Source organism: Mustela erminea, chromosome 10, assembly GCF_009829155.1.
Source record: "Mustela erminea isolate mMusErm1 chromosome 10, mMusErm1.Pri, whole genome shotgun sequence".
In the NCBI taxonomy this organism is placed as follows: Eukaryota; Metazoa; Chordata; class Mammalia; order Carnivora; family Mustelidae; genus Mustela; species Mustela erminea.
The window spans coordinates 32,213,000-32,235,223 of record NC_045623.1 but is presented as its reverse complement, the minus strand read 5'-3'; the positions used below and the strand labels follow the sequence as shown (position 1 = coordinate 32,235,223).

Sequence of the window (22,224 nt, the reverse complement as noted above, 5' to 3'; positions counted from 1 at the left end):
CCAGCTATACAAGGTGACTTTCACTTGGTAGTTAGCTACAAAATTAAAAGTGAATGACAGAAATCCTTCCAAGAAAGGACTGAGTAACCAAGACACGGATGGTAAATTTCCACACCACCTGGCTCCCAGGGTAGTGATCTTGTCAGATAGTGAGCTGAATGCTGCAGGGGATGTCAGCTGAATGCTGCAAGGGAGACACCAAGGAGAAGGCACCATATTTTCAACAAATGCTCCAACAAGGCTGGAAAGCTCTTCCAGCCTGCAGATTAGACCATTTTCATGCCATATAAAGATCACTTTAATTTCCATGCCCAATTATTTTCTCCTGCATACATGCAGCATTTTTTCCTAAATTCCCCATTTGTTTCCCATTCTGTTTGCCCCTAACATGACTAAATATTAATCCTTTCCCACTGTAAAACCATAGAAGACTCTCATAGGCTCTAAGTTCTCTTGGCCTCTTTGGTTGTGGGATATTGGCTGAGGACACATATTTTCAGTTCAAAGCTCAGATGATCTCCCCCGCTACATTTTCCTGCTACCCAAAGTGCTTATCCGAAACTGCCCGACTGGCCAGTCACAATCATGCATGCAAAGGAACCAAACAGAGCTTTAACCATGCTTCGCAGCCATCTGTGAAAAACTCAGTTTCACAGGTTTGGAATATTCTAGCTCTTGGTGTGATTCAGAGAAAATGCTTTAGGGGAAGGAAAGGTTGGAAAAAAAAAAAACAACTAAACTGAGGTAAAGAAGGATCCAATTAGTTCTTCAAACTTAGTTTCCTAGGCGCAGTCTCTAGACTTTGAAAGCAGCATGTCATTTTGATTGGCTGGAGTTGCAACACTGGCCTCCCCAGCACTGGTTGGCCTCATCTGCCCTAGTCTCTCATGTTGTTGGACAGCTGAGAAAATACTGTATTTCCAGAAGACTATCATCACAACTGCCACCTGTCTTTTTTTTGGTACCAATATGGAATGATTTGTTTACACCTTTCCACATTAAATCTAGGAGCTGTCAGTACAACTCATATTGATTACGCCTCGGGACTTACAAGGCTAGAAATCTATCTACACATTTGTAAAACAGCAAGGCTTGGCAAGCCGGTTCCTTCCCAGCAATGAGCGAAATCCTCACCCTGTATTTCTGGGAGTCCCCAGGCTTTTTTTCCAAGGCTTCAGTGTAGCTACTTCAAATGGGAGTGTTCGGGGGAGTGGGGGGGATCTCCAAATCCCACCACCATGTTTCAGCCACATCTTTGTGAAGGATGATGAGCTAGGTCAAGTCCAAGCACCACCCTCCCCACTTCCCTTCCACTGCCAAACACACACTTGCATCAGAACTGATGGTGGACAGGGAGAGGTGCTCAGAGATGTAATGCATATTCCCACTGGGACTAAAACGTGTCTCTTCTAAGAATAAGCTGGCCAACGTCAACCTGGAAGTGCTAATGCCATTTGAAATAATACAACAGAAAATTTCTAGTAAGTTTCCTCAATCTATTCTTTTATGTTTTGGAGGTTCTTCCACAAAGTGACTGTACACAGTCCATAAGGGATGTGAATAAAGAGCCAGAGCTGGGCATGGTAATGTGGGTGCTTCTTGTATTCCTGTTCTTGTCCACGGTCCTGCCTGTGCCCATCTCTGGACCGTTCTGTCATTTGGAGGGTGCATTCTGCCCCATGCCCCACCCCCTATGAGCAAACACATGGAACTCGTGCTTAAGGGGGGCTCTTTACATTTACCCTATCAAGTTCCTCACAACTCTTTTAATCTACGTTTTGTTTTTCAGTTTGTTTAGAGCTGTTAATTGCTCCTCTAGACAAACTTTTGAAAAGTTGCTTGTGGAAGGAAGATGGCCCCCTTGTCTGTGGCAGGCACTGTTAGAAGCTTTACATATGTTATTTAATTCTCCTCTAAATAAAGAGATAGGCATTACTATTCCCTGATTAGAGAAGGGGAACCTAAGAAGCACAGAAGTAGCTTGTATGGCTGAGAACCCACCACATGCACACAGTGTGCCAAGTGCTTAAATGAAACACCCAGGAGGCACCTGACAAACGTTTGTTGAAGAACTAAATGAATGAACGAAAGAATGAAAACACTGGGCCATATCTCACAAGAATTCCCACGTGAGTACCAGTTTCACAGGTAAGGCTACACACCCTGAATTTAGTTGGGTTCCCCACTATTAACTAAGAGGAATGACAATCAGAAATGGGATTTGATTCCAGCCCCATCAGGAACCAAAACCATGGTTCTTCCCAATCTACCAGGTCGTCTCTGAAGAAAATACTACGGACAAGGCCACGATAAACCCTTCTCCCTTTCTAAGCATGAATGGATGCTTTTTTAGTAGCAGGTACCTTTTCCTCACAGCACAGGCAGAAGTCACATCTGACACTGAGAGTTAGGAAATCACAAAGCATGAAACTGACTGGGAGAATAAAAAAGAACATCATGCAACATTACCTAATTGTTTAGTAATGCTGTCATGCATTGTCCAAAATTGGCCTGGAACAGGAGTACAGCCAAAGAGGGGAATATAAACAGATCTTGCACTGGGATGAGCAATCTCAACTCCAGCCTTTCTTATTCATACGAAAAGTGAGGACACTCACAGTGAACTCCAGGAACACATACTCAGGTACAGAAAGAGCCACTGAAGGGTCAGGGCCGAAAGAACACTGACACAACTCCAGCAGGGAATTAAAATGTACCGTATGTTTTCGCCTTTCAAAGCATGATTCCCTTTCCTGTTTTTGTTATTCTGAAAATTAAAAACATTTGGTCGGTGTGCCAGGCAGCAAATGCTGTAGACACCCCAGGTCACCAACACCCCTCATGCCATGCCAGGGAAAGCAATCAGAACAATTCTGACTTCAGAAAATCACGGCTGGGCTTTGTTCTCGACACCAAATTAATGGATCACCCTTATACACGATGGTTTCTTTGGATCCTCTCAAAAGTTGAGAAAAAAAAAAAAAAACACGACAATAACAAAAAACCCACAGGAACCAGAAATGATTACTTTAAAATTAAGATGTGTATGCTCGTGGCTTTGCCTGCTGCCTCTGGTGAGTGTTCATGCACGACGGTACCTAAGGGAGCACTGGCTTTGCTCACTACTGGATCACACTAAAGGTGCCATGAATAAATAACACAAAGACCAAAGGCATCCCTCCCCACCAAATACTGAAAACAAAATCCTCTCCAACTGATCCAATGCAGGTACTGGAAAAGGAAGAGGACACAGTATTTTAAAAAGACAATGCACAAAAATTTAAATCTACAAAAAAGATAAGGTAATTATATTCTTAAAAATGAGGAGGGGGAGGTTTTTCTTTAACTTGCAATGTGATTTGTGCAGTATTTTGTCAAACAGTTATCTCCTTACACATATCTGAAAAAGATTTATTTTCGGGTGCCTGGGTGGTACAGTTGGTTAAGTATCCGACTCCTGGTTTCAGCTCAGGACATGATCTTGGGGTCATGAGATCAAGCCCCATGTAAGGCTCCAGACTCATCTCGGAGTCTGCTTGAGATTCTCTCTCCTTCTCCTTCTAACCTCTCCCCCCACTCCCCCCCCCACCTAAAGACAACTATCATATGATCTCCCTGATATGAGGAAGTGGTGATGCAACATGGGGGCTTAAGTGGGTAGGAGAAGAATCAATGAAACAAGATGGGATTGGGAGGGAGACAAACCATAAGTGACTCTTAATCTCACAAAACAAACTGAGGGTTGCTGGGGGGAGGGGGGTGGGGTTATGGACACTGGGGAGGGTATGTGCTTTGGTGAGTGCTGTGAAGTGTGTAAACCTGGCGATTCACAGACCTGTACCCCTGGGGATAAAAATATATGTTTATAAAAAATAAAAAATTAAAAAAAAAAAAAGAATTAACCTAAAAAAAAATTTTTTTTATTTTACTAAATTTCAACATTCAACTTTTCAGGAAACTAGCTAGTATTTGCCTATCACGTCAACCAAATAAACTTAAGTGTATTTACTTCATGAAAATAATGCTTAGGAAATAGGCTGGGGTTACTTTTCCTGTGTCATTTTGCTAACCTCTCCATTAGCATGATTCTTTTATCAGTGTTTCTCTCTCATAAGTTAGAAGCAAGCAAAAAGACACGTGAACAGCTCTGTTTATCTCAAAAAGACAAGTCAACAGTATGAACTGGGGTCAGCCCAATTTTCCACACCTTCCTTAAATACCTAACCCCAAAGTAAGAGCTGATATTCAGTACCATGACACTGAGGCCCTTACAGGATGACTGTCAATCATGAAAGGCCCCATTGTGCTCGTTATTTTACACTTGCTCTGACTAGAAGCTATGCTCATACACTTCAGGAATTTCACAAATGAGGCAACAGGGTCCAGAGAGGTTAAGGGACTTGCCCAAGGTCACCGTTTGTAAATGGCAGTCTGGACTCCAATCTTGATCTTGACCCCAGAGGCCACGCTTTTAATCCCCGATGTCTGCCCTTGTTAGGAGAAACCAAGGAGCATCTTATTTTACAAGGTGAAAAATAACAGACAAAGCTCAGAGAAGCAGAAACTTCACAAAAATAACACACATAAGCACAGTTTAAATCGCTGCCATACATCAAAACAAAGAAATGCTCAACCAACTTACAATAACTTTCAGGTTTCCCTTAATATCGAAAGACTTGATCACCCAGTTGACAGACTTTTTGCACTTCAAGATCAGGATGAGATTTCTGACCACCTCCAGGTCCTTTCGAGAAGGTCTTATGTCAATTATTATATCCACCTGGAAAGCACTGTGAATGGAAAACAAAGGCAAAGTTAGGACCCAGATGCCAGAAAGTTGCAACTATCTCCTCTCTTCCAAGTCTTCATGTTTCCAGTGTCTGGCCAGTTGATTAAAAAGCTGGAGTTGAGCCCAGGCAAATGACATGTGCAAAACAGATTGTTAGTGCACACAAAACAAAATGGTTTTACATAACAATAGACAAATATGCCTGCTGATAATTAGACACTAAAATTTTTCTCCTTCTTGAGTGGGGTGGGGATAGATGGTTACTTAATGCATCTATGGTTTGAAAGGGACTTGGGCAACCAGAGGAGTTTACTTTTAAAGCAAGTTGCTGCTTTCCAACCTTCAACACCTTCAATGTGTAACTTTCCCAATTTCCTACAAGCACAAAATCCTTCAAAACCAGAAATTTAAGTGCCAGTTTGGTAAGGAAGGTGTCAGGGAGGAGGGAGGCCTGGTAGTAAAAAAACACACTAGGACACTTCAGATAAAATAAGAAGCAAAGGGCTAGAGAATCTGAATCTGAATAGAAGGTTTGCTTAAGCCATTAACATTTGCTACAGAATCGTATCTGCATTTACTTTCCCAAACTTCTGGATATACAGTTATTAATATAAAGAAAACAGATGGTCAACCAAGTGATTACTGGAAAATTGATGAACACAACCCAAACTTCTAAGAATCCCATATAAAAAAGAAATTTTTTTAACCGAACAATAACATTTCTGTCATTCTGAATTTAGAGGACAGTCTTTCTTTCCTGGTTTTACACACTTGTAAAGCATATGATGAATGATATACTCAAATGAAGCCTGAGGCTTAATATCTAAGCACATTTGCCAGATTGCTTCTATTTCCATTCTCTTTTAAATTTTCCACAAAATTCTTCATGTGGGATAGAATGGAATCTTCCCAAAACTGATGTGTAGTTTATTCACTTTTGGAAGCAAAAATTTGATTAGGATTTGAAATCCCGCTACAATATAAATTTACATTTTAAGTCACTAGTCCACAGGAATACAGGCTAAAGTGGGAGAAAGAGCCACTTTCCCTCTTTTATTCTCTTTTTTAATTTCCTAATCATTCCTGACAAGGAGAGTTAAATTTTTAGTTCTGGGGCAGGAAGCTGAGGATGGAAGAAGGAGAAAAAGAACACAATGTAGAGGCAGGTCACATCTAGCGGCTCTCTGGTGTGTCACCATGAAGGGCCACACCTCCACACACAGACACACACACATACACCCCCCTCTAAAGTAGGAGTGCAAATGCACAAGGAACAGAATTTCATTAAAAACAGAATGTTATTAAAATTATAATATATTAATAAGGCATATTTTCTAATTTTTCTTATCAGGGATAACCTCCGTCAAGGAGATAATGATGGAGCATGAGTGAGTTCTGTCCTCTATAATTAATGTCCGGGAAGTTCACAGGAGGCATCAGAAATTCATCTAGAATACAGGGGATCTAGAGGCAGATGCAGAAAATAAAATATACCATTGGTGCCTTCACTCCCTTTTTTCAAAACTTCTGTTAATTCACCCAAAGCATCAAACCTCATACACAGGTAGGGCTCTATGTCTCTCTGCCTCAAGTCAGCAAAGATCTTTAGTTTCATCTCTTTCTCTTTTAAGATTTTATTTATTTAGTTATTTATCTGAGAGAGCGAGAGAGAGAGAGCAAGTGGGGGGAGGGGAAAAGGGAGAGGGACAGACTCTCAAGCACACTCTGGGCTGAGCGTGCAGCCCTACATGGGGCTCAGTTTTATGACCGGGAGACCACAACCTGAGCCGAAAGCAAGAACTGGATACTTAACTGACTGTACCACCCAGGTGCCCCTTTCATCTTTTCTCAGTTCAACACACACATACACACACACACACACTCTCTCTCTCTCTCTTTACTTACCTGTAGGGGTTAGAGTTGGGGGTAATTAACTCAATGATGTGTACTTCCTTATCCTGGGGCTGGCTGGATATCACACAACCCTCTGCTGCTTTGGGCTGAAGGTACTCAGCAAGGTAATTGAGTGAGAGAAAGTTCTTTCCTATGTTGCATGTGGGAGGGAACACTTGATCTGAAAGTAAAAAAGCACAGGACAACCTGTCACGCCACAGAGCTATGTGGTAACCAGACTCAGAGGGAAGATGACAGTGACATTGAGCAGGTGCAGGACAAGGAACCAGAAGCCCTAGGAGCGCCTTAGAACTCCTAAGCCACCGCCCTGATATGCCTCCCATACAGTCGCCAGTGACCTCCTACTGACCAACTCCAGTGGTCTCTCTGGGTCCAGATCTTCTCCTTTCCTGTTCTCTGCGAGACTGCTTTGTCCTCATCCACTGCCTCTGACCTCGCTCTTGTCCCTTTCCCTGCCCCCTCCTCTTCTGCCCATTCTTTAAACACCAGCAATCCTCAATTTTGGTGCACACCTATTTGGTACCCCATCCCAGAGATCCGGATTCAGAGGATCTGGGGTGGGGGTGGGAGCCACTTAGGAAGCTTTCTTTCTGGAAAAGCTCCATAGCTGATTCTGATACAAAACCGAGGCTGAGAACTCCGTTCCTTCCTCAATCCCCGTTTTGTCTCGTATTCTTCCCAGATGATCTCCATCACTCCCAGGGCTTCAACTTGCACCTAGATCATGACTCCTTTATTGAGCTGCAGACCTGTGCTGCCTCCCATCTACCAAGCACCTAAAAATCCAACAGATATTTCACAGCCTACATACTCAAAACTGAAATCAATCCATCTATCCTCTTCCCCAGATATGCTCCCCCCCTTGGATATTTGCTATTAGAAGAACCAACCACCTAATTAATTCTCTGGCGGACTATGGAGATATTTACTCATCACAACACTACAGATCTGAAGACTGAAGGAAAAAGTTTGGGAGAAACAGACTTTCACTCTTTCTCACAATCTTAGCACAGGTGACGAATGTTTTGATAACACTTTACAGTTTATAAGGTGCTTTTACAAACCTCATCCCATTGTGCTGGGGGCTGCTCATCACTTCCACCGGGGAAAGCGACACAAGTACCCAGAGTCTGAAGATAGTCCCGCAACGGCACATGCCGTTCACACAGCACTGTGCTTGATGGGATTTCCAGCCAGCGGTTTAAATGTTTAAACAGAACTTGAAACTGCTGGCAGGATGACAGCTGGGACCAGTGTCAGGGAAGTTCTAGGTGTAGCAGACTTTTTTTCAGAAGGGGTAATTAATCAGAGCCCTGGCACTTTAATGAAACAAACTTCTGCCTCTTTCATTTAAGGGACAGGATGCTGGGGTTCAAATTCACAGGCAAGTTTCACTCCAGAGAAAGGGGTCAGCCCAGGAGGTCCCCAGATTGGGCTGATGCTGCCCTGCTCTCAACCCCCACCAAGCCTGCGTCACCTCCCTTGGGCCGAGGTCCACAGCACACATGGTGGCATCCCGGCTCCAGGAACCGTGGCGCCCTCAGCACCAGGCCTGGACCAGATGGGACCAGAGGAGCAGGCAGGCTCTTCACCCTTCATGCCTCCCTACAGACCCCCTGGCTCCACTGACTCCAGCGGCTGGAGCAGTCTCCCCTTGCCAGTCCCGGCGGCATCTGCTGAGGGTTTTGCCAGATGAACAGATGAGGAATGCACACTGTGCCACTGCAGGCCTGCGAATGCCTCCCCCAGATCACAGGACGGAAAATGATACTGGGTGGCAAGACTGAAATGGAATCAAGACTCCGAGGGGATGTGTATGGGTCAGGGACAAGCTAGTCAACTCAGGAGACTAGGACCCTCCTGGGACTCTGGCCTATCACTCCGTCCAGTCCACAGGTGTGCCCGGATTGCACCTGGCGTACAGCAAGCACAAGGCATAGGTTTCCTGAATGGACAAACAATGATGTGAGATTGGAGACAAATGACAAAAAAACTCACGTACAATGTGACCCTCCAAAGCTACTAAGAAAAGTTTGTTTAAAAGTTGTGTTATTGGGGTGCCTGGGTGGCTCAGTGGGTTAAAGCCTCTGCCTTCGGCTCAGGTCATGATCCCAGGGTCCTGGGATCGAGCCCCGCATCGGGCTCTCTGCTCCGCAGCGAAGCCTGCTTCCCTTCCTCTCTCTCTGCCTGCCTCTCTGCCTGCTTGTGACTTCTGTCTGTCAAATAAATAAATAAATAAATTAAAAAAAAAAAAAAAAAAAAGTTGTGTTATTAAGGGCTCAAGACCCAGAGGCCATTGTCGCTAAGCTGAATAAGCTAATCACTTTCTGTTGTGTGTACATGTCTATATATGAGTTCTTTTTCCCCTGAACAACCTTCTGCACGCCTGGCATCAAAACTTAGACCAACTGCCAAGCAGAAAGGAAACCACAAAGGGGAATCCCCCGGTAGAAACCTGGCAAGTTTTGGGGCGGTGGGGGGGGAGTCACATGCGTATTTGTATTTTAGGAAAGGACTGACAAATAACTTTGCAACCTAGAATGATATCCTCTGAGAATGGGGGGGGGGGGGGTAGGGTGGGGGGGTGGGGGGTGGTAATGTAAACTCCTCATTTTCCTCCTGTGGAAAGTAAGGCTTAAGTGGGAAATCAGAGGGTTGCTTGAAGTTTCACAGCTGGGATAAGAACTAAAACTCCTCAATTCTTCCACTCTAGGTATGCAGGTTATAGTCACAGTTCTCCAATATTAGCATGTATCTGAATCATCAGACATGCTTGTTAAAACTCAGATGGCTGGACCCCACTCCCAGAGTTTTCAATCAGGTTGGTCTTCGGTGGGCCCAAGAATTGGCATTTCTAACAAGTTCCCAGGTGATGAAAATGCCACTGGGGATACAGCAAGAGGAGGCTCATGGGCTGCGATCCCTGGATTCAAGCTTGGTAGAGGCAGGTCAGGTTCTGGGGAGCAGACTCATGAGTCCCGCTCAGTGGAGCCTGATCCATGGTAATAGACAACATCACCTTGTGGTCCACCAACCCAACCAAGGACCCTCATTTCCCCCAAATGCTCTTCTCCATGCTGTCTACCAGGGAATCCTACCCAGCTGGTGGCTGGAATCAAGTTTCAGGGGCTCCAAAGGGGTTATTAAGGAGTCACTGGTTTTTACTGGACTAGACACCATGTCCTTTAAGTTCTTCCCTGACTCAGCATGTGGCCCTGGGGACATCACTTAATCCCTCACTTTCAAGGCAGGCAACAGCTACGCATAAAAGTTCATGCACTGTCAAGAGAACAGGTCAACATTCTAAATGTTACTGTAATACCTTTTCTTATTCTAACAAATTCTGGGTAATCAGCATTCTTTGATGCTACTCGAGTTCTGCTTCAGAAATGCAGACCACTGTAGGGGGGTGTGTGGCTTAGAACCTTTGTTAAAAGAGGTTCTTCATTTTGTTCCAAATGGAACTTCACTTCTATAAGCTACCTGACCCCCCACTCAGAGTCCAGAACAAACTTCAACTTTTGAACCCAACATACATCTAAAATTCTTCTCTCTGCGAAACAAATCTTCCCATCTGGGTGCCTACTTGCATTTTTAGGATGCGCTTACTTGGCTAAGACTTAATATACGGCATCAGGAAACAAGCATTTGACTCAGGAGTCAGGAAACCTGGGTTTGAATTCTGGCTTCGCCCCTGGCTAATAATGTGGATTTGAGCAAGCTAGCTTCACCCACCACTAACCCCTCTGTAAAATGGTGGAAATAATGGTTTACTCCTAAGATTACTGGCGAGGTTAAGTGGGGTCCATGGGAAAGGCACCTGTTGCAGCCATGTTGTGGCTTCTGCACACGGCACACACTCTAACATCAGTGTCCTCCTTTCCTGCACCTGTCACACAGCCCAAGTATAAGAACGGGCCATGAACAAGCACTCCATAACCCGTGCTATGCTGTCATGTAGCCTGTGAAAGGGGTGACACGTGCTGTTGAACTCAACAGAAAGCAGATGGACGCGGAAGACAAGACATGCGGTTTTCACATCATCACCTGACTGCAAGAACTCATTCACGAGAGCTGTTATTTCTAGTAACTCAGGGGGGCTCCAAATACGCTCAACTAAAAATAATGATGAAAGAAGTTATTTTTAAAAACGGGCCTTCAAGCTGACTGACCAGATATTTATATCCCTCGGCAAGGCAAGGAAATTAAAAATGGACCATCTCTTATCAGGGCCACACAGGTCCTTTCTCCAGTAATTTTGTCCTTGTAACTGGTGTAAGTTTTAAAAATATATTCAAACACTTTCCCTCTGCTATTGTCCAAAATCTAACCAATGTTTCGAGACCATAAACTAACATTGGCTTCCAATGTTTGCAGGTTAACAGGTAAGGAGGTGCCCTAACTTCTTCCGGCAACTCCTCCTTTCCATTGGCAATCACCTCCTTTCCCTCACCTCAGATTCTCACCCTTCAGTTACTCTGACTTCTGTGCATGGATGTCTTCTAAACCCTACACCGCAACCTCCTCTCTCACCCATGTTATTCCCCATTTCCTACTTGGCTGTTACCAGGCCTGTTTCCTCAGAAGGAAAAAAAGAGAAGGAGGGAGCATGAGGGGAGTAGGCCCAATGATCTCCCGGGTCCCTGCCAGCTCCAACATTCTGTAATTCTAGGATTCCTTGCCCTAACCACCTGGTCTCTGAAAAGAAAACAACTGAGCGTCATAAATCAGTCATTAATTGAAACCACATAAAATTTACCTTCTCCCACTTTAATATAAATGTTTCTTGCTATCTTGAGTTCAGTGAATGAAGTAACTGCTCCGTACTCCTTTCGAGCCCAATTTAACAGATGTTCGTTTCCATGGGGGAAGCTCCTTTCTTCTGTTTCTGCTGACAAGGAGAAGTTTCCTGATGAAAACTGGACTGTGGAACCCTGAGACACCTAGAGGAAACAGAACAGAACAGAATAGAATAGAATAGAATAGAATAGAATTGAGAAACATATTTATTGTGGAGCAGTCACGGGGAGCTGAATCATAATTAAAGAGAGCACTTATCAACCAATGGGTATTTGTCGATCCATCTTCTTCTCTTTGTTACACAGGCCGATCATCTTTATTTTTTTCAGGAGCTGATTCAAGAAAACAGTCCCAAGGCTACTTCTCCCAGGAAACAACAAAGCTACCAATGATGCAGGATGTCCCTAAGAATTTTCAAAGAACTCTGTGATGAGAGACCACAGATTGCATTGTGAATGATCATTGCTGTTTTTTTCTGATATCTACATTGAAGTGATTTCAAGTAATGGGTTTCAAGTCAAGTGGAAAGCCTTGATGGGTGCTGTCATGGGTTTGTAGTGGCCTTCAAGATCAGGACAAGCAATCCGAAGTCCTGCTAGCAGGTAAACTTGACTTTCAGGTCGTCCATGACCACAGCATCTACCAAAAGTCAACCACCACGGAGACACAGCAAGAATCCCCCTTTGGTTTACGTTCTCTTGAACACGGAGATAAAAAAAGAATGACTGGAGACTACCAGTCTTCTACCACATTACACTGCTTCCTAGAAGTGAGTGAGATCCATGTATGCTACCGTTTATTTTGAAGACCCCCAAATCCCCACAGATAATGAAGTCAAGAGGCTGCTGGACTGATCCCAGTACAACTTTCAGGATGATTTATGCAAATACCACATTCTTGCTTGATGTATTTAGACAACTGCTGACCTAGCACATCATGGTATATATAATTAACACATACAAAGGAGGAAAATTATCATCTCGTTGCTGCACTGTAATCAAATTTAGTTGGCGAAAATATGCATGTCATTCTTTACTGGCTAGCATTTGCAAAAATAAATGATTTTATGAATGTCAGGGTGAAACCTCAAATTGTCAGCAAAAATGTTCATAAATTCCCAAGTCACACAACTATAAATGTGTTAAATTTCACATTAACAATTTACCACTAACAAAAAGTACAACAGTTTCTGATTATAAATAACCAACCAAAGGCAGGGTGAGAGCAGAAATTTTGCTTATGGTTCTATCGCTTACAGCAGTGTTTTCAAGCTGAATGTACATACAAAATGGTACTTATCCTAACTATGGTGCTGGCCTTAACAGTTTCTATTCAATTATATGTATGTACAGTAGTCTCCCCTTATCTGTGGTGCACACCTTCCAAGATCCCCAGTGGATTCCTGAAACCAGAGACAGTACTGAACCCTATGTACACCATGTTTTTTCCTACACATACATACCTATAATAAAGTTTAATTTATAATTGACACACAGTAAGATATTAATAATAATTAGTAATAAAACAGAGGAATTAAAACAATATGTTGTAAATAAAAGTTAAGTGAATGTGGTCTTCTTCAAAACATCTTATTGTACTATATTCACCCTTCTTCTTGTGATGATGTTAGATTATGAAATGCTTACGTGAGGAGGGACTCCTCAGTGGCTCAGCTGGTAAAGTGTCTGACTCTTGATTTCAGCTCAGGTCATGACTTCAGGGTCATGAGATCAAACCCCATGTTGGGCTCCATGCTCATTGGGAGGCTGCTTGAGATAGTTCTCTCTCTCCCTCTGCCCCTGCCCCTGCATGTGAGCTCGCTCTCTCTCTCCCACTAAAATAAATAAATAAATCTTTTTAAAAAATTCCTACATGAGGAGATGAAGTGAGGCCAATGACACAGGCATTGTGATGCAGTGTTAGGTTACCAGTGACCTCCCGACAATATGTCAGGAGGACTGTCTGCTTCTAGACCGCAGCTGACCACCAATCAAAGAAACCATGGAAAGTAAAACAGCAGGTAAGCGGGCACTACTGTATTTTTTTAAATGCCAGCAAAGAAGTTCTTCACCAGATTGATTCCATGATCTACTGATGCTATGGTCTCACTCTTGGCTGAGAAGTAGAAGCATTTAAGAGCTTCGGAATATCCTGAGGTCCAGGCCACACCCCAGACCAATTAGAATCTTAGGGATGGGACTCAGACATTGGAATATCTTAAGGGCCCCTGCGGGATTCCCAAGCTCAGCCATGGTGGAGAAGCCCTGCCTTACTTGGTACTGAGTGATCCATAGTTTGAAAAGCGTTATTATAGGTCAGGGGCAGTGTGGGTACCTTGCAGCTTCCTCTATACCAGTGGTTCTTAAATGGAGTGATTTCTGTCCCCCTGGGGACTTTTGGAAATGTCTGGAAACATTTTTTCATTGTCACAACTGGGAGGAGAGGCTGTCTAGTGAACAGAGGCCAGGGTGCTCCTCAGCATCCCTGCCCCCCATTCTACAACTGCAGCCCCCACAATCAAGAATTAGCCAAAATGGGGGCGCCTGGGTGGCTCAGATGATTAAGCATCTGCCTTCAGCTCAGGTCATGATCTCCAGGTCTTGGGATCAAGCCCTGCCTTGGGCTCCCAGCCCAGTAAGGAGTCTGCTTCTCCCTCTGCCTGCCTCTCCCCCTGCTAGTGTGCGCTCTCTCTCTCTCTCTCTCTCTCATGAATAAATAAGATCTTTAAAAGAGGGGAAAAAAAGAATTAGTCAAAATGTCAACAGTACTGTGACTGAGAAATGCTGGTCTATGAACTGACTGCACATTAGTAACATTCAAACATCTACTGGATCCCCAGATTGGATCCCCAAATCAATAGCCCTCTCTATGCTAGAAGCTGGGCTGTCTAGTACTTAATAAAGAATAAGAGAAGCTTCCCCGTTTGTACTGGCCCGGGAAGCTGAGAACTAATCATTGCTAAGCTGGACATAGATGATGACCTCTAACTATGTAGTTACCCCTCCTACACACCTACTATCAGGCTCCATGAAGTGCTCCGAGGTGTGATAATGACATTTGCTAAATGTCCTGATGCCAGTTATATACAAGCAAAACCAGTGGGGACAGTTTAGCTTTACCCTTGTTTGGACAATGCCTAAGAAAAATTTCCCGAACCGTTTACCTGCCAACTTTCGTCTAAATACTCCAAGGCTTAGCTACTCACCAACACTGAACTCCAGAGTTTATCTGGTTTTTATGACTTAAGCACTGTAGCAAAACCTTCTTTCCACCAAGAAGCACTTGTGCTAATGGAGGCTAAAGGACTTGTGATGAAAAGTCATTTTTTTCAAGCCTGTTACTGAGAAAAACCCACAACAGTGCAAAGGCTTTTGTCCCTCTGCCAGCACAGTTCTGAATGTTTAGGCAGGCACCTTGAATGCGCCTCTCTTTTGTGCTCATCACAGGACAGCTATAAAATAAAGCACTTAAGTATTAAGCATTTTACAGAGAATGCATTCCTTCAGAGAGGAAGGTGGGCTCTACCATGTCAGTAAGAGAAGAAATAGGGAGCAACTTCGAAATGTATGCTCAAGTCACAGAAAAGCAATCTGATGGCATGGCCAACTCCTGGCTGATCCCCTCAAGTACCGTCAACCCAGCTCAGGTCTGTGTTCTCCTGGGGCCAGCAGCAACTTGGCTTATACACTCACGGCTGAGGAATTTGGAGAAGGAGTGAACTGCCACTCCTCAGGCACATTCCAAGGAGAAGAAAGCAAAGCTGCCAGAGGCAGTGAAGTGTCCCTGACTACAGGTCAGTGGAAATTTTCTGCTATGGCAAGGGGTTAGTCAGCACTCCTGACCACCCACTCTCCTGGCTCAGCCAAAGCTGGACGCCAACAAAGGCCTCCCCCAACCCCCACTGAGCTTTAGAAGGTAATGTTATTTCCATCTGATCCTTGGACGACCTGTGAGCGAGGCCACTATGATTTCCACAGCAGAGAAGAAGAAACCTCTGAGAAGCTGTGGGCCTACCCAAGGTCAGAGAGTCAGCACTGGAGCAAGACCAGAACAGGAGACTTCTGACTCCTGGTCACAGCTGGCCTCTGCACCAATCCTGCCAGAAAGAAGACCTCACCAGCTCCCAAGGCAGATTTCTGTTCTATCTGTAAGCTTTGCCTTAGGCCCACGTGTCAGAGCTCTGCCTTCCAGACCAAGAACTCCTTCCTCTTCTCTCCCTGAGACCAGCCTTCAAATGTTGGAAGATGTCCTCTGACCCCGATCACGAATTTGGTTCTTCAGGGTGCTATTTCCAGCCCCCTCAACAACTCCCCAGATACTGTGGTTCTCAAAGCTTTACCAGCATATTCTCCGAAACACAGTGTCTGGGACAAGACTTGGGGTTTGGGGTGTGGTCCGACAAAGGAATTGTGATGGTTAATTCTGTGTCAGCCTGACAAGGTGACCAGAGTATTGGTCAAACGTGATTCTGAGTATTTCCGTGAGGGTGTCTGTGCATGGTATTATATTTACATCAGTAGACTGAGTAAAACAGCCTACCCCTCCTATCAAGTGTGGGCCTCCAATCAGTTGAAGGCCTGGCCCCTCCCTGAGTAAGAGAAAATCTCCTGCCTGACAAGCTCATCTCCTTCAGACTCGGACACAGCTCTTCCTGCTTCTACAGTAGCCTGCTGGCCTTTAGATTCAAATTGAGGCAGACCCTGAGGATTTGGGGACTTGCCAGCCTCCATAATCATCTGAGCTAATTCAACATACCTCTCTTTCTACCTATATGTGGACTCTTAACGAGGCCCCAAATCACATTAAGCTTTTTCATCAGCTGAACCCTGCTGATATCTCATATTCATTAACTTATACTTTAAACATACTTGTGACAAATATTTATTGAGCACCTGCCTCCCCTATGCCAGGTGCCACTGGAGAATCTGGGATAATAGTACAGAAGATGACAGACAAAACTCCCCATCCTTGTAGAGCTTACCGTCTAGTAAGGAAGTCAGAGGAGCACAGTAAGTCAGTCAAATATGCAATATCCTAAGAAGTGCTGTGCAAAGAGGAGAGGAGAAGGTTTAAATGTTGTCGTGGGGAACGTCCAACTGAGGAAGTCACTGAGCAGTTAAATCCCTGAAAAAGAGAGACAGCAAGCCCTGCAGATGGATATAAGAAGGAAAACATCTGTGGCGGGGACAGCAGCAAGTGTAAAGGTGGGGCGAGGGCGAGTGGGGAGGCTCGTGTGGCCAGAGCACTGGGATGGGCGTTGCGGGAGGGCACAGGTAGGTGAAAAGGTCAGAGGGGTCAGAGAGACTAGGAGGTCCCATCTGACTTACCCTTACCCAACCTTACCCTTCTGGTAAGGACTTACAGTGTTTAGTCTGGGTGAGATGGGCCACCACTGGAGGTTCATGAAAACAACTAACAAATGTTTTAACAGAATTACTCTGGCAGCTATGGCCAGTCTAGACCGAAGGGAGACAAGAGCACAAGGCCAGGAGTAGACTTCTGTAATAATCCTGGGGAGAAAGGGTAGCAGCTCATGCCAGGGAGGTGACGGAGGACAGGGCGGGACCTAAGTCTCCAGGTCTTTATTGGGTCGAGGCTTTCTGCATCCCTCCCTTATACCAGTAACTCTTTCCTATAAATACAGAGTCTTGTATTTATTCCTTAGACCCATATTCGAAGTCTGTGGAGAACATATAAAAATCCTCACTCTGTTGGCTGTCAACATCGCTGTATTTCATATTTGTACCTCCTATACTTTCATCTGAATCCCTGAGTGGTGGACTAAGACCAGGCTAAGGTCTGTGGCCTTTCAGGTACACCCCCATGCTGACCCCAGCATGCTGAAAAGCACCCACTGGGGTCACAGGTCATCCAGCATCGACAAAGGAACTCCCCAGAACTGTCCTCATCTCATTTCTTTTTTTTTTTTTTTTTAAAGATTTTATTTATTAATTTGACAGAGAGAAATCACAAGTAGACGGAGAGGCAGCCAGAGAGAGAGAGAGAGAGATAGGGAAGCAGGCTCCCTGCTGAACAGAGAGCCCGATGCGGGACTCGATCCCAGGACCCTGAGATCATGACCTGAGCTGAAGACAGCGGCTTAACCCACTGAGCCACCCAGGCGCCCCCTCATCTCATTTCTAAGGGCATCATGCTAGAACCTGCCCGGGGACATGGTCTGTCACTGTCATCCCTCCACCGGTCAGTGTCCCCGCCCCTGCTTCATCTTCATGGCATGGTACCCTCAACAGAGTCTGGCCTGGGTTAAAGTCTGTGGAAGGACATAGATGTAAAGAGAATAACGATAACCAAAAATATTTTCTCTAAGACAATCACAACTGCAAAGAAAATACCGACATGAGTGAATATGGAATTGTTTTTTGTTTGTTTGTTTAAGATCTTATTTATTTATTTGACAGAGAGAGATCACAAACAGGCAGACAGCAGGCAGAGAGAGAGAGGGGGGAAGCAGGCTCCCTGCTGAGCAGAGAGCCCGATGGAATTGTTTTAAAAAAATAATGTTAAGAGCAAGAATTTTATATTTGGATAAAACAGCAGAAACTTTCCAATGCTATTTATTGCATCCCCCATTCTCCACCTTAGCTGTAGGTACTCACCGTGCTACCATCTCACTTTTGGCTCTACTATCTCAAGCACTCTATACCTCAGGGATCACAGAGTCACCTCCTATCTTCCAAGCTGCCAATCCTATCTCCTTCGTCCAACCTGGCACCTGAGAGATCTTTCTAAAAAGTCCACACAGGATGATGCGAGATCGTATTAAGCATCTTAGCTGGCATACGACCAGAGAGGGTCTCTGCCTGCCCCACTCCTCATTGCTCCCCCATCTCCTCACCATATGGGATCACTCAGTGACAGACACATCCTGCTGCTTCAGGCTCCTGAGTCTTTCTACACCCTGCTCCCCACCTGGACTGCTCCTCCCAAGCCTCCCAGACTCCCCTCCTTTCCTCAGAGTGTAGTGGGGCACAGGTGCCTTGTCACACCTCTCGTTGAGCCCCTCTCTCACAAGAACCGTGACTGTTTATCACCAAAACTGACAAAAGAACACCAGGAGGGCTATAAGAGCGCCCTGTTCATTCTAAATCTCCCGGGCCTGGCACAGAGCTTGGCACAAAGCAGGGACTCAGGAACTGCTCGTTGAATGGAACTCAGTCCTGTTATTTCCAGGAAAGGATATGCCATAATTTCTTCATTCCTGTAACCCGAACTCCTTACTTCCCTCACTGCCCGAACGATCTCTTAGCCAACCTCTAAACCCCATGATTTGCTTTTTTACCCATTAACTCCAACTAAAAACCAATTATGAAATCATTCAGTAGTTCCATGTCTTTCCCTCCCCCACCCCCCAATTCAGTGAACTTTCCCCCTGCTTGCTAATTAAAACCCAATCCTCTGACATTCCCTGACATGACAAACGTCTTCCTGTGGGAATGAACGGAGCGCTGAGCTACAAGAATCCTGATCCTTAGCAAGTGAGTGTCTACTAAAGGGGCAAACAGGAAGCACTTTACGGCCCAACAACCCCTGGGCTGCTGAGAGGCACACGGAGCTACCTCCCTTCCAGAATGCTCGCCCCTACTTAAACCACGCATGACATTTGTATTTTCGATTCTGGTTATGCTACCAGATTTTTTTTTTTTAAGAGCAGAACATTACTCTATCTGCCAGTGCTGGGAGTTTTATGACAAGAACTTACAGCTAGGCAACGAGAGCCAAGTTTATTATTTTTTCTGGATCAGATTCAACAACCTTGTCCAAAAAGAGCAAGAAAAAAGCAAAAGCAGAAGAGGCAACCAGCCCTTTTGTTTCCACACCTGTGTTTAAGCTTTAACTCTTAAAGTCCTAAGCAGATCCACGGAAGCCTCAAGATTTATCTCCCAATCCCAAGCAAAGTGAACAAATCCAGGCTGATGGGTGCAGTCACCATTTTCCTGGAACAGGGGCTCTCTGTTTTAGCACTTAACTCAGCCTAGTGGCTGACTCAGAGGCCTGGGGGTTGCCTCACGGTATTCCTCTGGGCCTCCCCCAAGTTGGTCTGGTCTTCAGTGAGGGGGGAGACGGAAACTTTGCTGATGGTGCCATCCCATAAGGACTCACCTCGTCCTGTCCCCTTCTTCCCGGTTCCCTGCCCTCACCTAACAAAGAAAGCTCCCAGGCCAACAGTCCTGATAAAGAAGTCTCACCTCAAGTTTCACCTCACCCTCTTCAAGGCCACTCCCTGTTACCTTCTCATGGGACCTATTTAAAATTACACTCCCACCGGCCAGCAGCTCCACTCTAGCAATCCCGATGTCCCCTGCCCAAACCTGCTTCCCATGTTCTTACTGCTATTAGATTGAACAGTCACCTTCCAAACTATCAAATACTTTACTAATTTATTATACTTATTGACCATCCCCACCCACCAGCAGGGAAGCTCCTTCAGAGCCTGGCATCTTCATCTGCTTTGTTTGTGGGGCTATCCCAAGCACCTACGACAGGGTTGTGCATAGAAAAGATACTCAAGAAGTACTTGTTTGGGGCACATGGGTGGCTTAGTCATTAACTGTCTGCCTTCAGCTAGGGTCATGATCCCAGGGTCCCGGGATCAAGCCCCACATTGGGGGCTCCCTGCTCCTCGGGAAGCCTACTTGTCCCTCAGGCCACTCCCCCTGCTTGTGTTCCCTCTCTCGCTGTGTCTTTCTCTGTCAAATAAATAAATAGAATCTTAAAAAAAAAAAAAAAGTATTTGTTTAATGAATCAATGAATCTTGAGGTCTGATTAACTGGTAGTTCTGAAATTCTGTCACTGAGAAGGATTCAGAAGTCATTCATATAGAGAAGCAATGGAGAAACGAGGAGGGCCATGACCGGTTACGTGTCTGCCAGTGGCTTGGGGCAGGCGGTACTTGTTCCACAGCTGCCCAAGACAGTGGCTGCTAGCCACTTGCCACCACTGCTCACTTGAAATATGGCTAGGGAAACTGACCTGTGTTGTAAGGGCGCCAGCAACTGTACTGTGTCGTATGGCACAAGAAAAAAGTAAATAAATCTCAATAGTTTTTTTATTGATTACATGTTACATGATATTATTTGATTATGCTGGGCTAAATTACATATGCCATTACAATTAATTTCACTTATTTCTTTTACCTTTTTAAAAGACTTATTTATTTGAGAGAGAGAGAGAAAGAGAGAGAGACAGCATGAGCCTGTGCAAGCACCAGAGAGGGGAGGGCAGAGATAGAAGAGGACTCCCCACTGAGCAGGGAGCCCGAAGAGAAACTTGATCCCAGGACCCTGAGATCATGACCTGAGCCAAAGGCAGATGCTAAACCAACTGAGCCACCCAGTTACCCCATTTGTTTTACCTTTTTAAATGCACTAAAAGAAGATTTTAAATTGCCTCCGTGGTTCACATTTTATTTCTACAGAACAGCACTGCTCTAGAACTCCCAATATGACCATAAGGAAGCACTGATAATATCCATCTATCCATCTGCTTCTTGATCTGCTCTCAGAATGTAAACTACTGTCAGGAAGCCTCCTCAAGCCCAATACTTCACAAAGTGTGCTCCTTAGATCACTTTAATCATCCTGCAGTTTCTGGGATGGGGAGGAATGCAGGGTCCAGGAAATTGCATTATAACCTTCCTCCCACCACCCCATGATTCCAAGGCATACTCGAGAATCACCGCTCTAGGCGCTCAATACACATATTATTTAAATTCCAAATAATCTTTGTCAAGCATGAACAGGATTGCATACAGATTGAGCAAGAATTCGCTCCTCTGCATGGGTAGAAAAAAGAAAGGGGGGGGGGAGGGGAAAGCCCAGCAGAAGAGCGTAAAGCCAAGTCATGGATGGAGTCACCTTCCTGCACATCTAAAAAGAAAGAAATAGGCCTTGTGAAATCAGAGGAGCCACAGCTCCCCAAAGATAAAGAAATGCCGGCTGACATCTCAGAGGAAAATGTGTTCCAGGAACTGCACAAACACACACCCCATGTCTCAGCTGTGGTCCATTTGGAGCTTGAGTTATCAGTCGGGTGAATGCCTGCTATTGAGGCTGTCTAGCTAGCTCTTTGCGGCTGCTCTGCTCTGCTTGCACACCTAGCTTCACATATTTATAGACTTTAGAATTGGTCAAGGGGTACTGCGTAGACAATCAAAATCATCTCCTCTCCCACTTCTGTCTGGCCCTACCCCCCAACTTTTACCATTCCTATTCCCTTCCCCTGACCCCTGTGCAGACAAATCTCTTCTTGGAGTTGTCTGATTAGGAAAAATAGAGCAAAACAAGAACAACAAATAAGGCAAAGAAAAACACATCCGTATTTCCAAAACACCTGCCGTGTCAAGTATTTACTAGTTCCATTCTAGAGGAAAAAAAGATATAAAGTAAAACAGGCATTTCTCTAGAATTTAGGTTTATATGTAAATAGGATCTCTACAGATGGGCCCTAGGACTCATAACAGTGTCCACACAGAAAGGCATTGAGATTATGCTTTGGTGTATTTTGTGCACAAAGTCCAGTAAAAACAAACTCACATAAAGTACTGGAGCAGTACTGAAATATTTACCTCCCAAATGAGGACTAAACCCTGTACTCTGAAAGAGGAAAAAAATCACACGCTCTCCCTACCCAATTCCTGGGGGGGAGGGGCGGGGGCGCTGCGCTTGCCCATTTCCTCCAAAGCCACGTGATGTGAAATGTG

The 22,224-nt window shown here is 44.8% G+C and overlaps 1 protein-coding gene and 1 long non-coding RNA gene across 5 annotated transcripts in view; one reads left to right on the top strand and one right to left on the bottom strand.

The window, feature by feature from the left end:
- TGFBR3 (transforming growth factor beta receptor 3) overlaps positions 1 to 22,224 on the bottom strand; it is a 197,259-nt gene that overhangs the window by 39,707 nt on the left and 135,328 nt on the right. For all 3 annotated transcript variants that reach the window (XM_032303562.1, XM_032303564.1, XM_032303563.1), the window contains exons 5-7: positions 11,463 to 11,646; positions 6,695 to 6,863; positions 4,643 to 4,790 (exon numbers count right to left, since the gene is read on the bottom strand). In XM_032303562.1, the coding sequence (XP_032159453.1) occupies positions 4,643 to 4,790; positions 6,695 to 6,863; positions 11,463 to 11,646 (501 nt within the window). The remainder of the gene's footprint in view (positions 1 to 4,642; positions 4,791 to 6,694; positions 6,864 to 11,462; positions 11,647 to 22,224) is intronic.
- The window catches only part of LOC116568079, a 44,147-nt gene continuing 35,357 nt past the window's right edge, over positions 13,435 to 22,224 (top strand). For both annotated transcript variants that reach the window (XR_004276498.1, XR_004276497.1), the window contains exon 1: positions 13,435 to 13,523. This is a non-coding gene — a long non-coding RNA (uncharacterized LOC116568079). The remainder of the gene's footprint in view (positions 13,524 to 22,224) is intronic.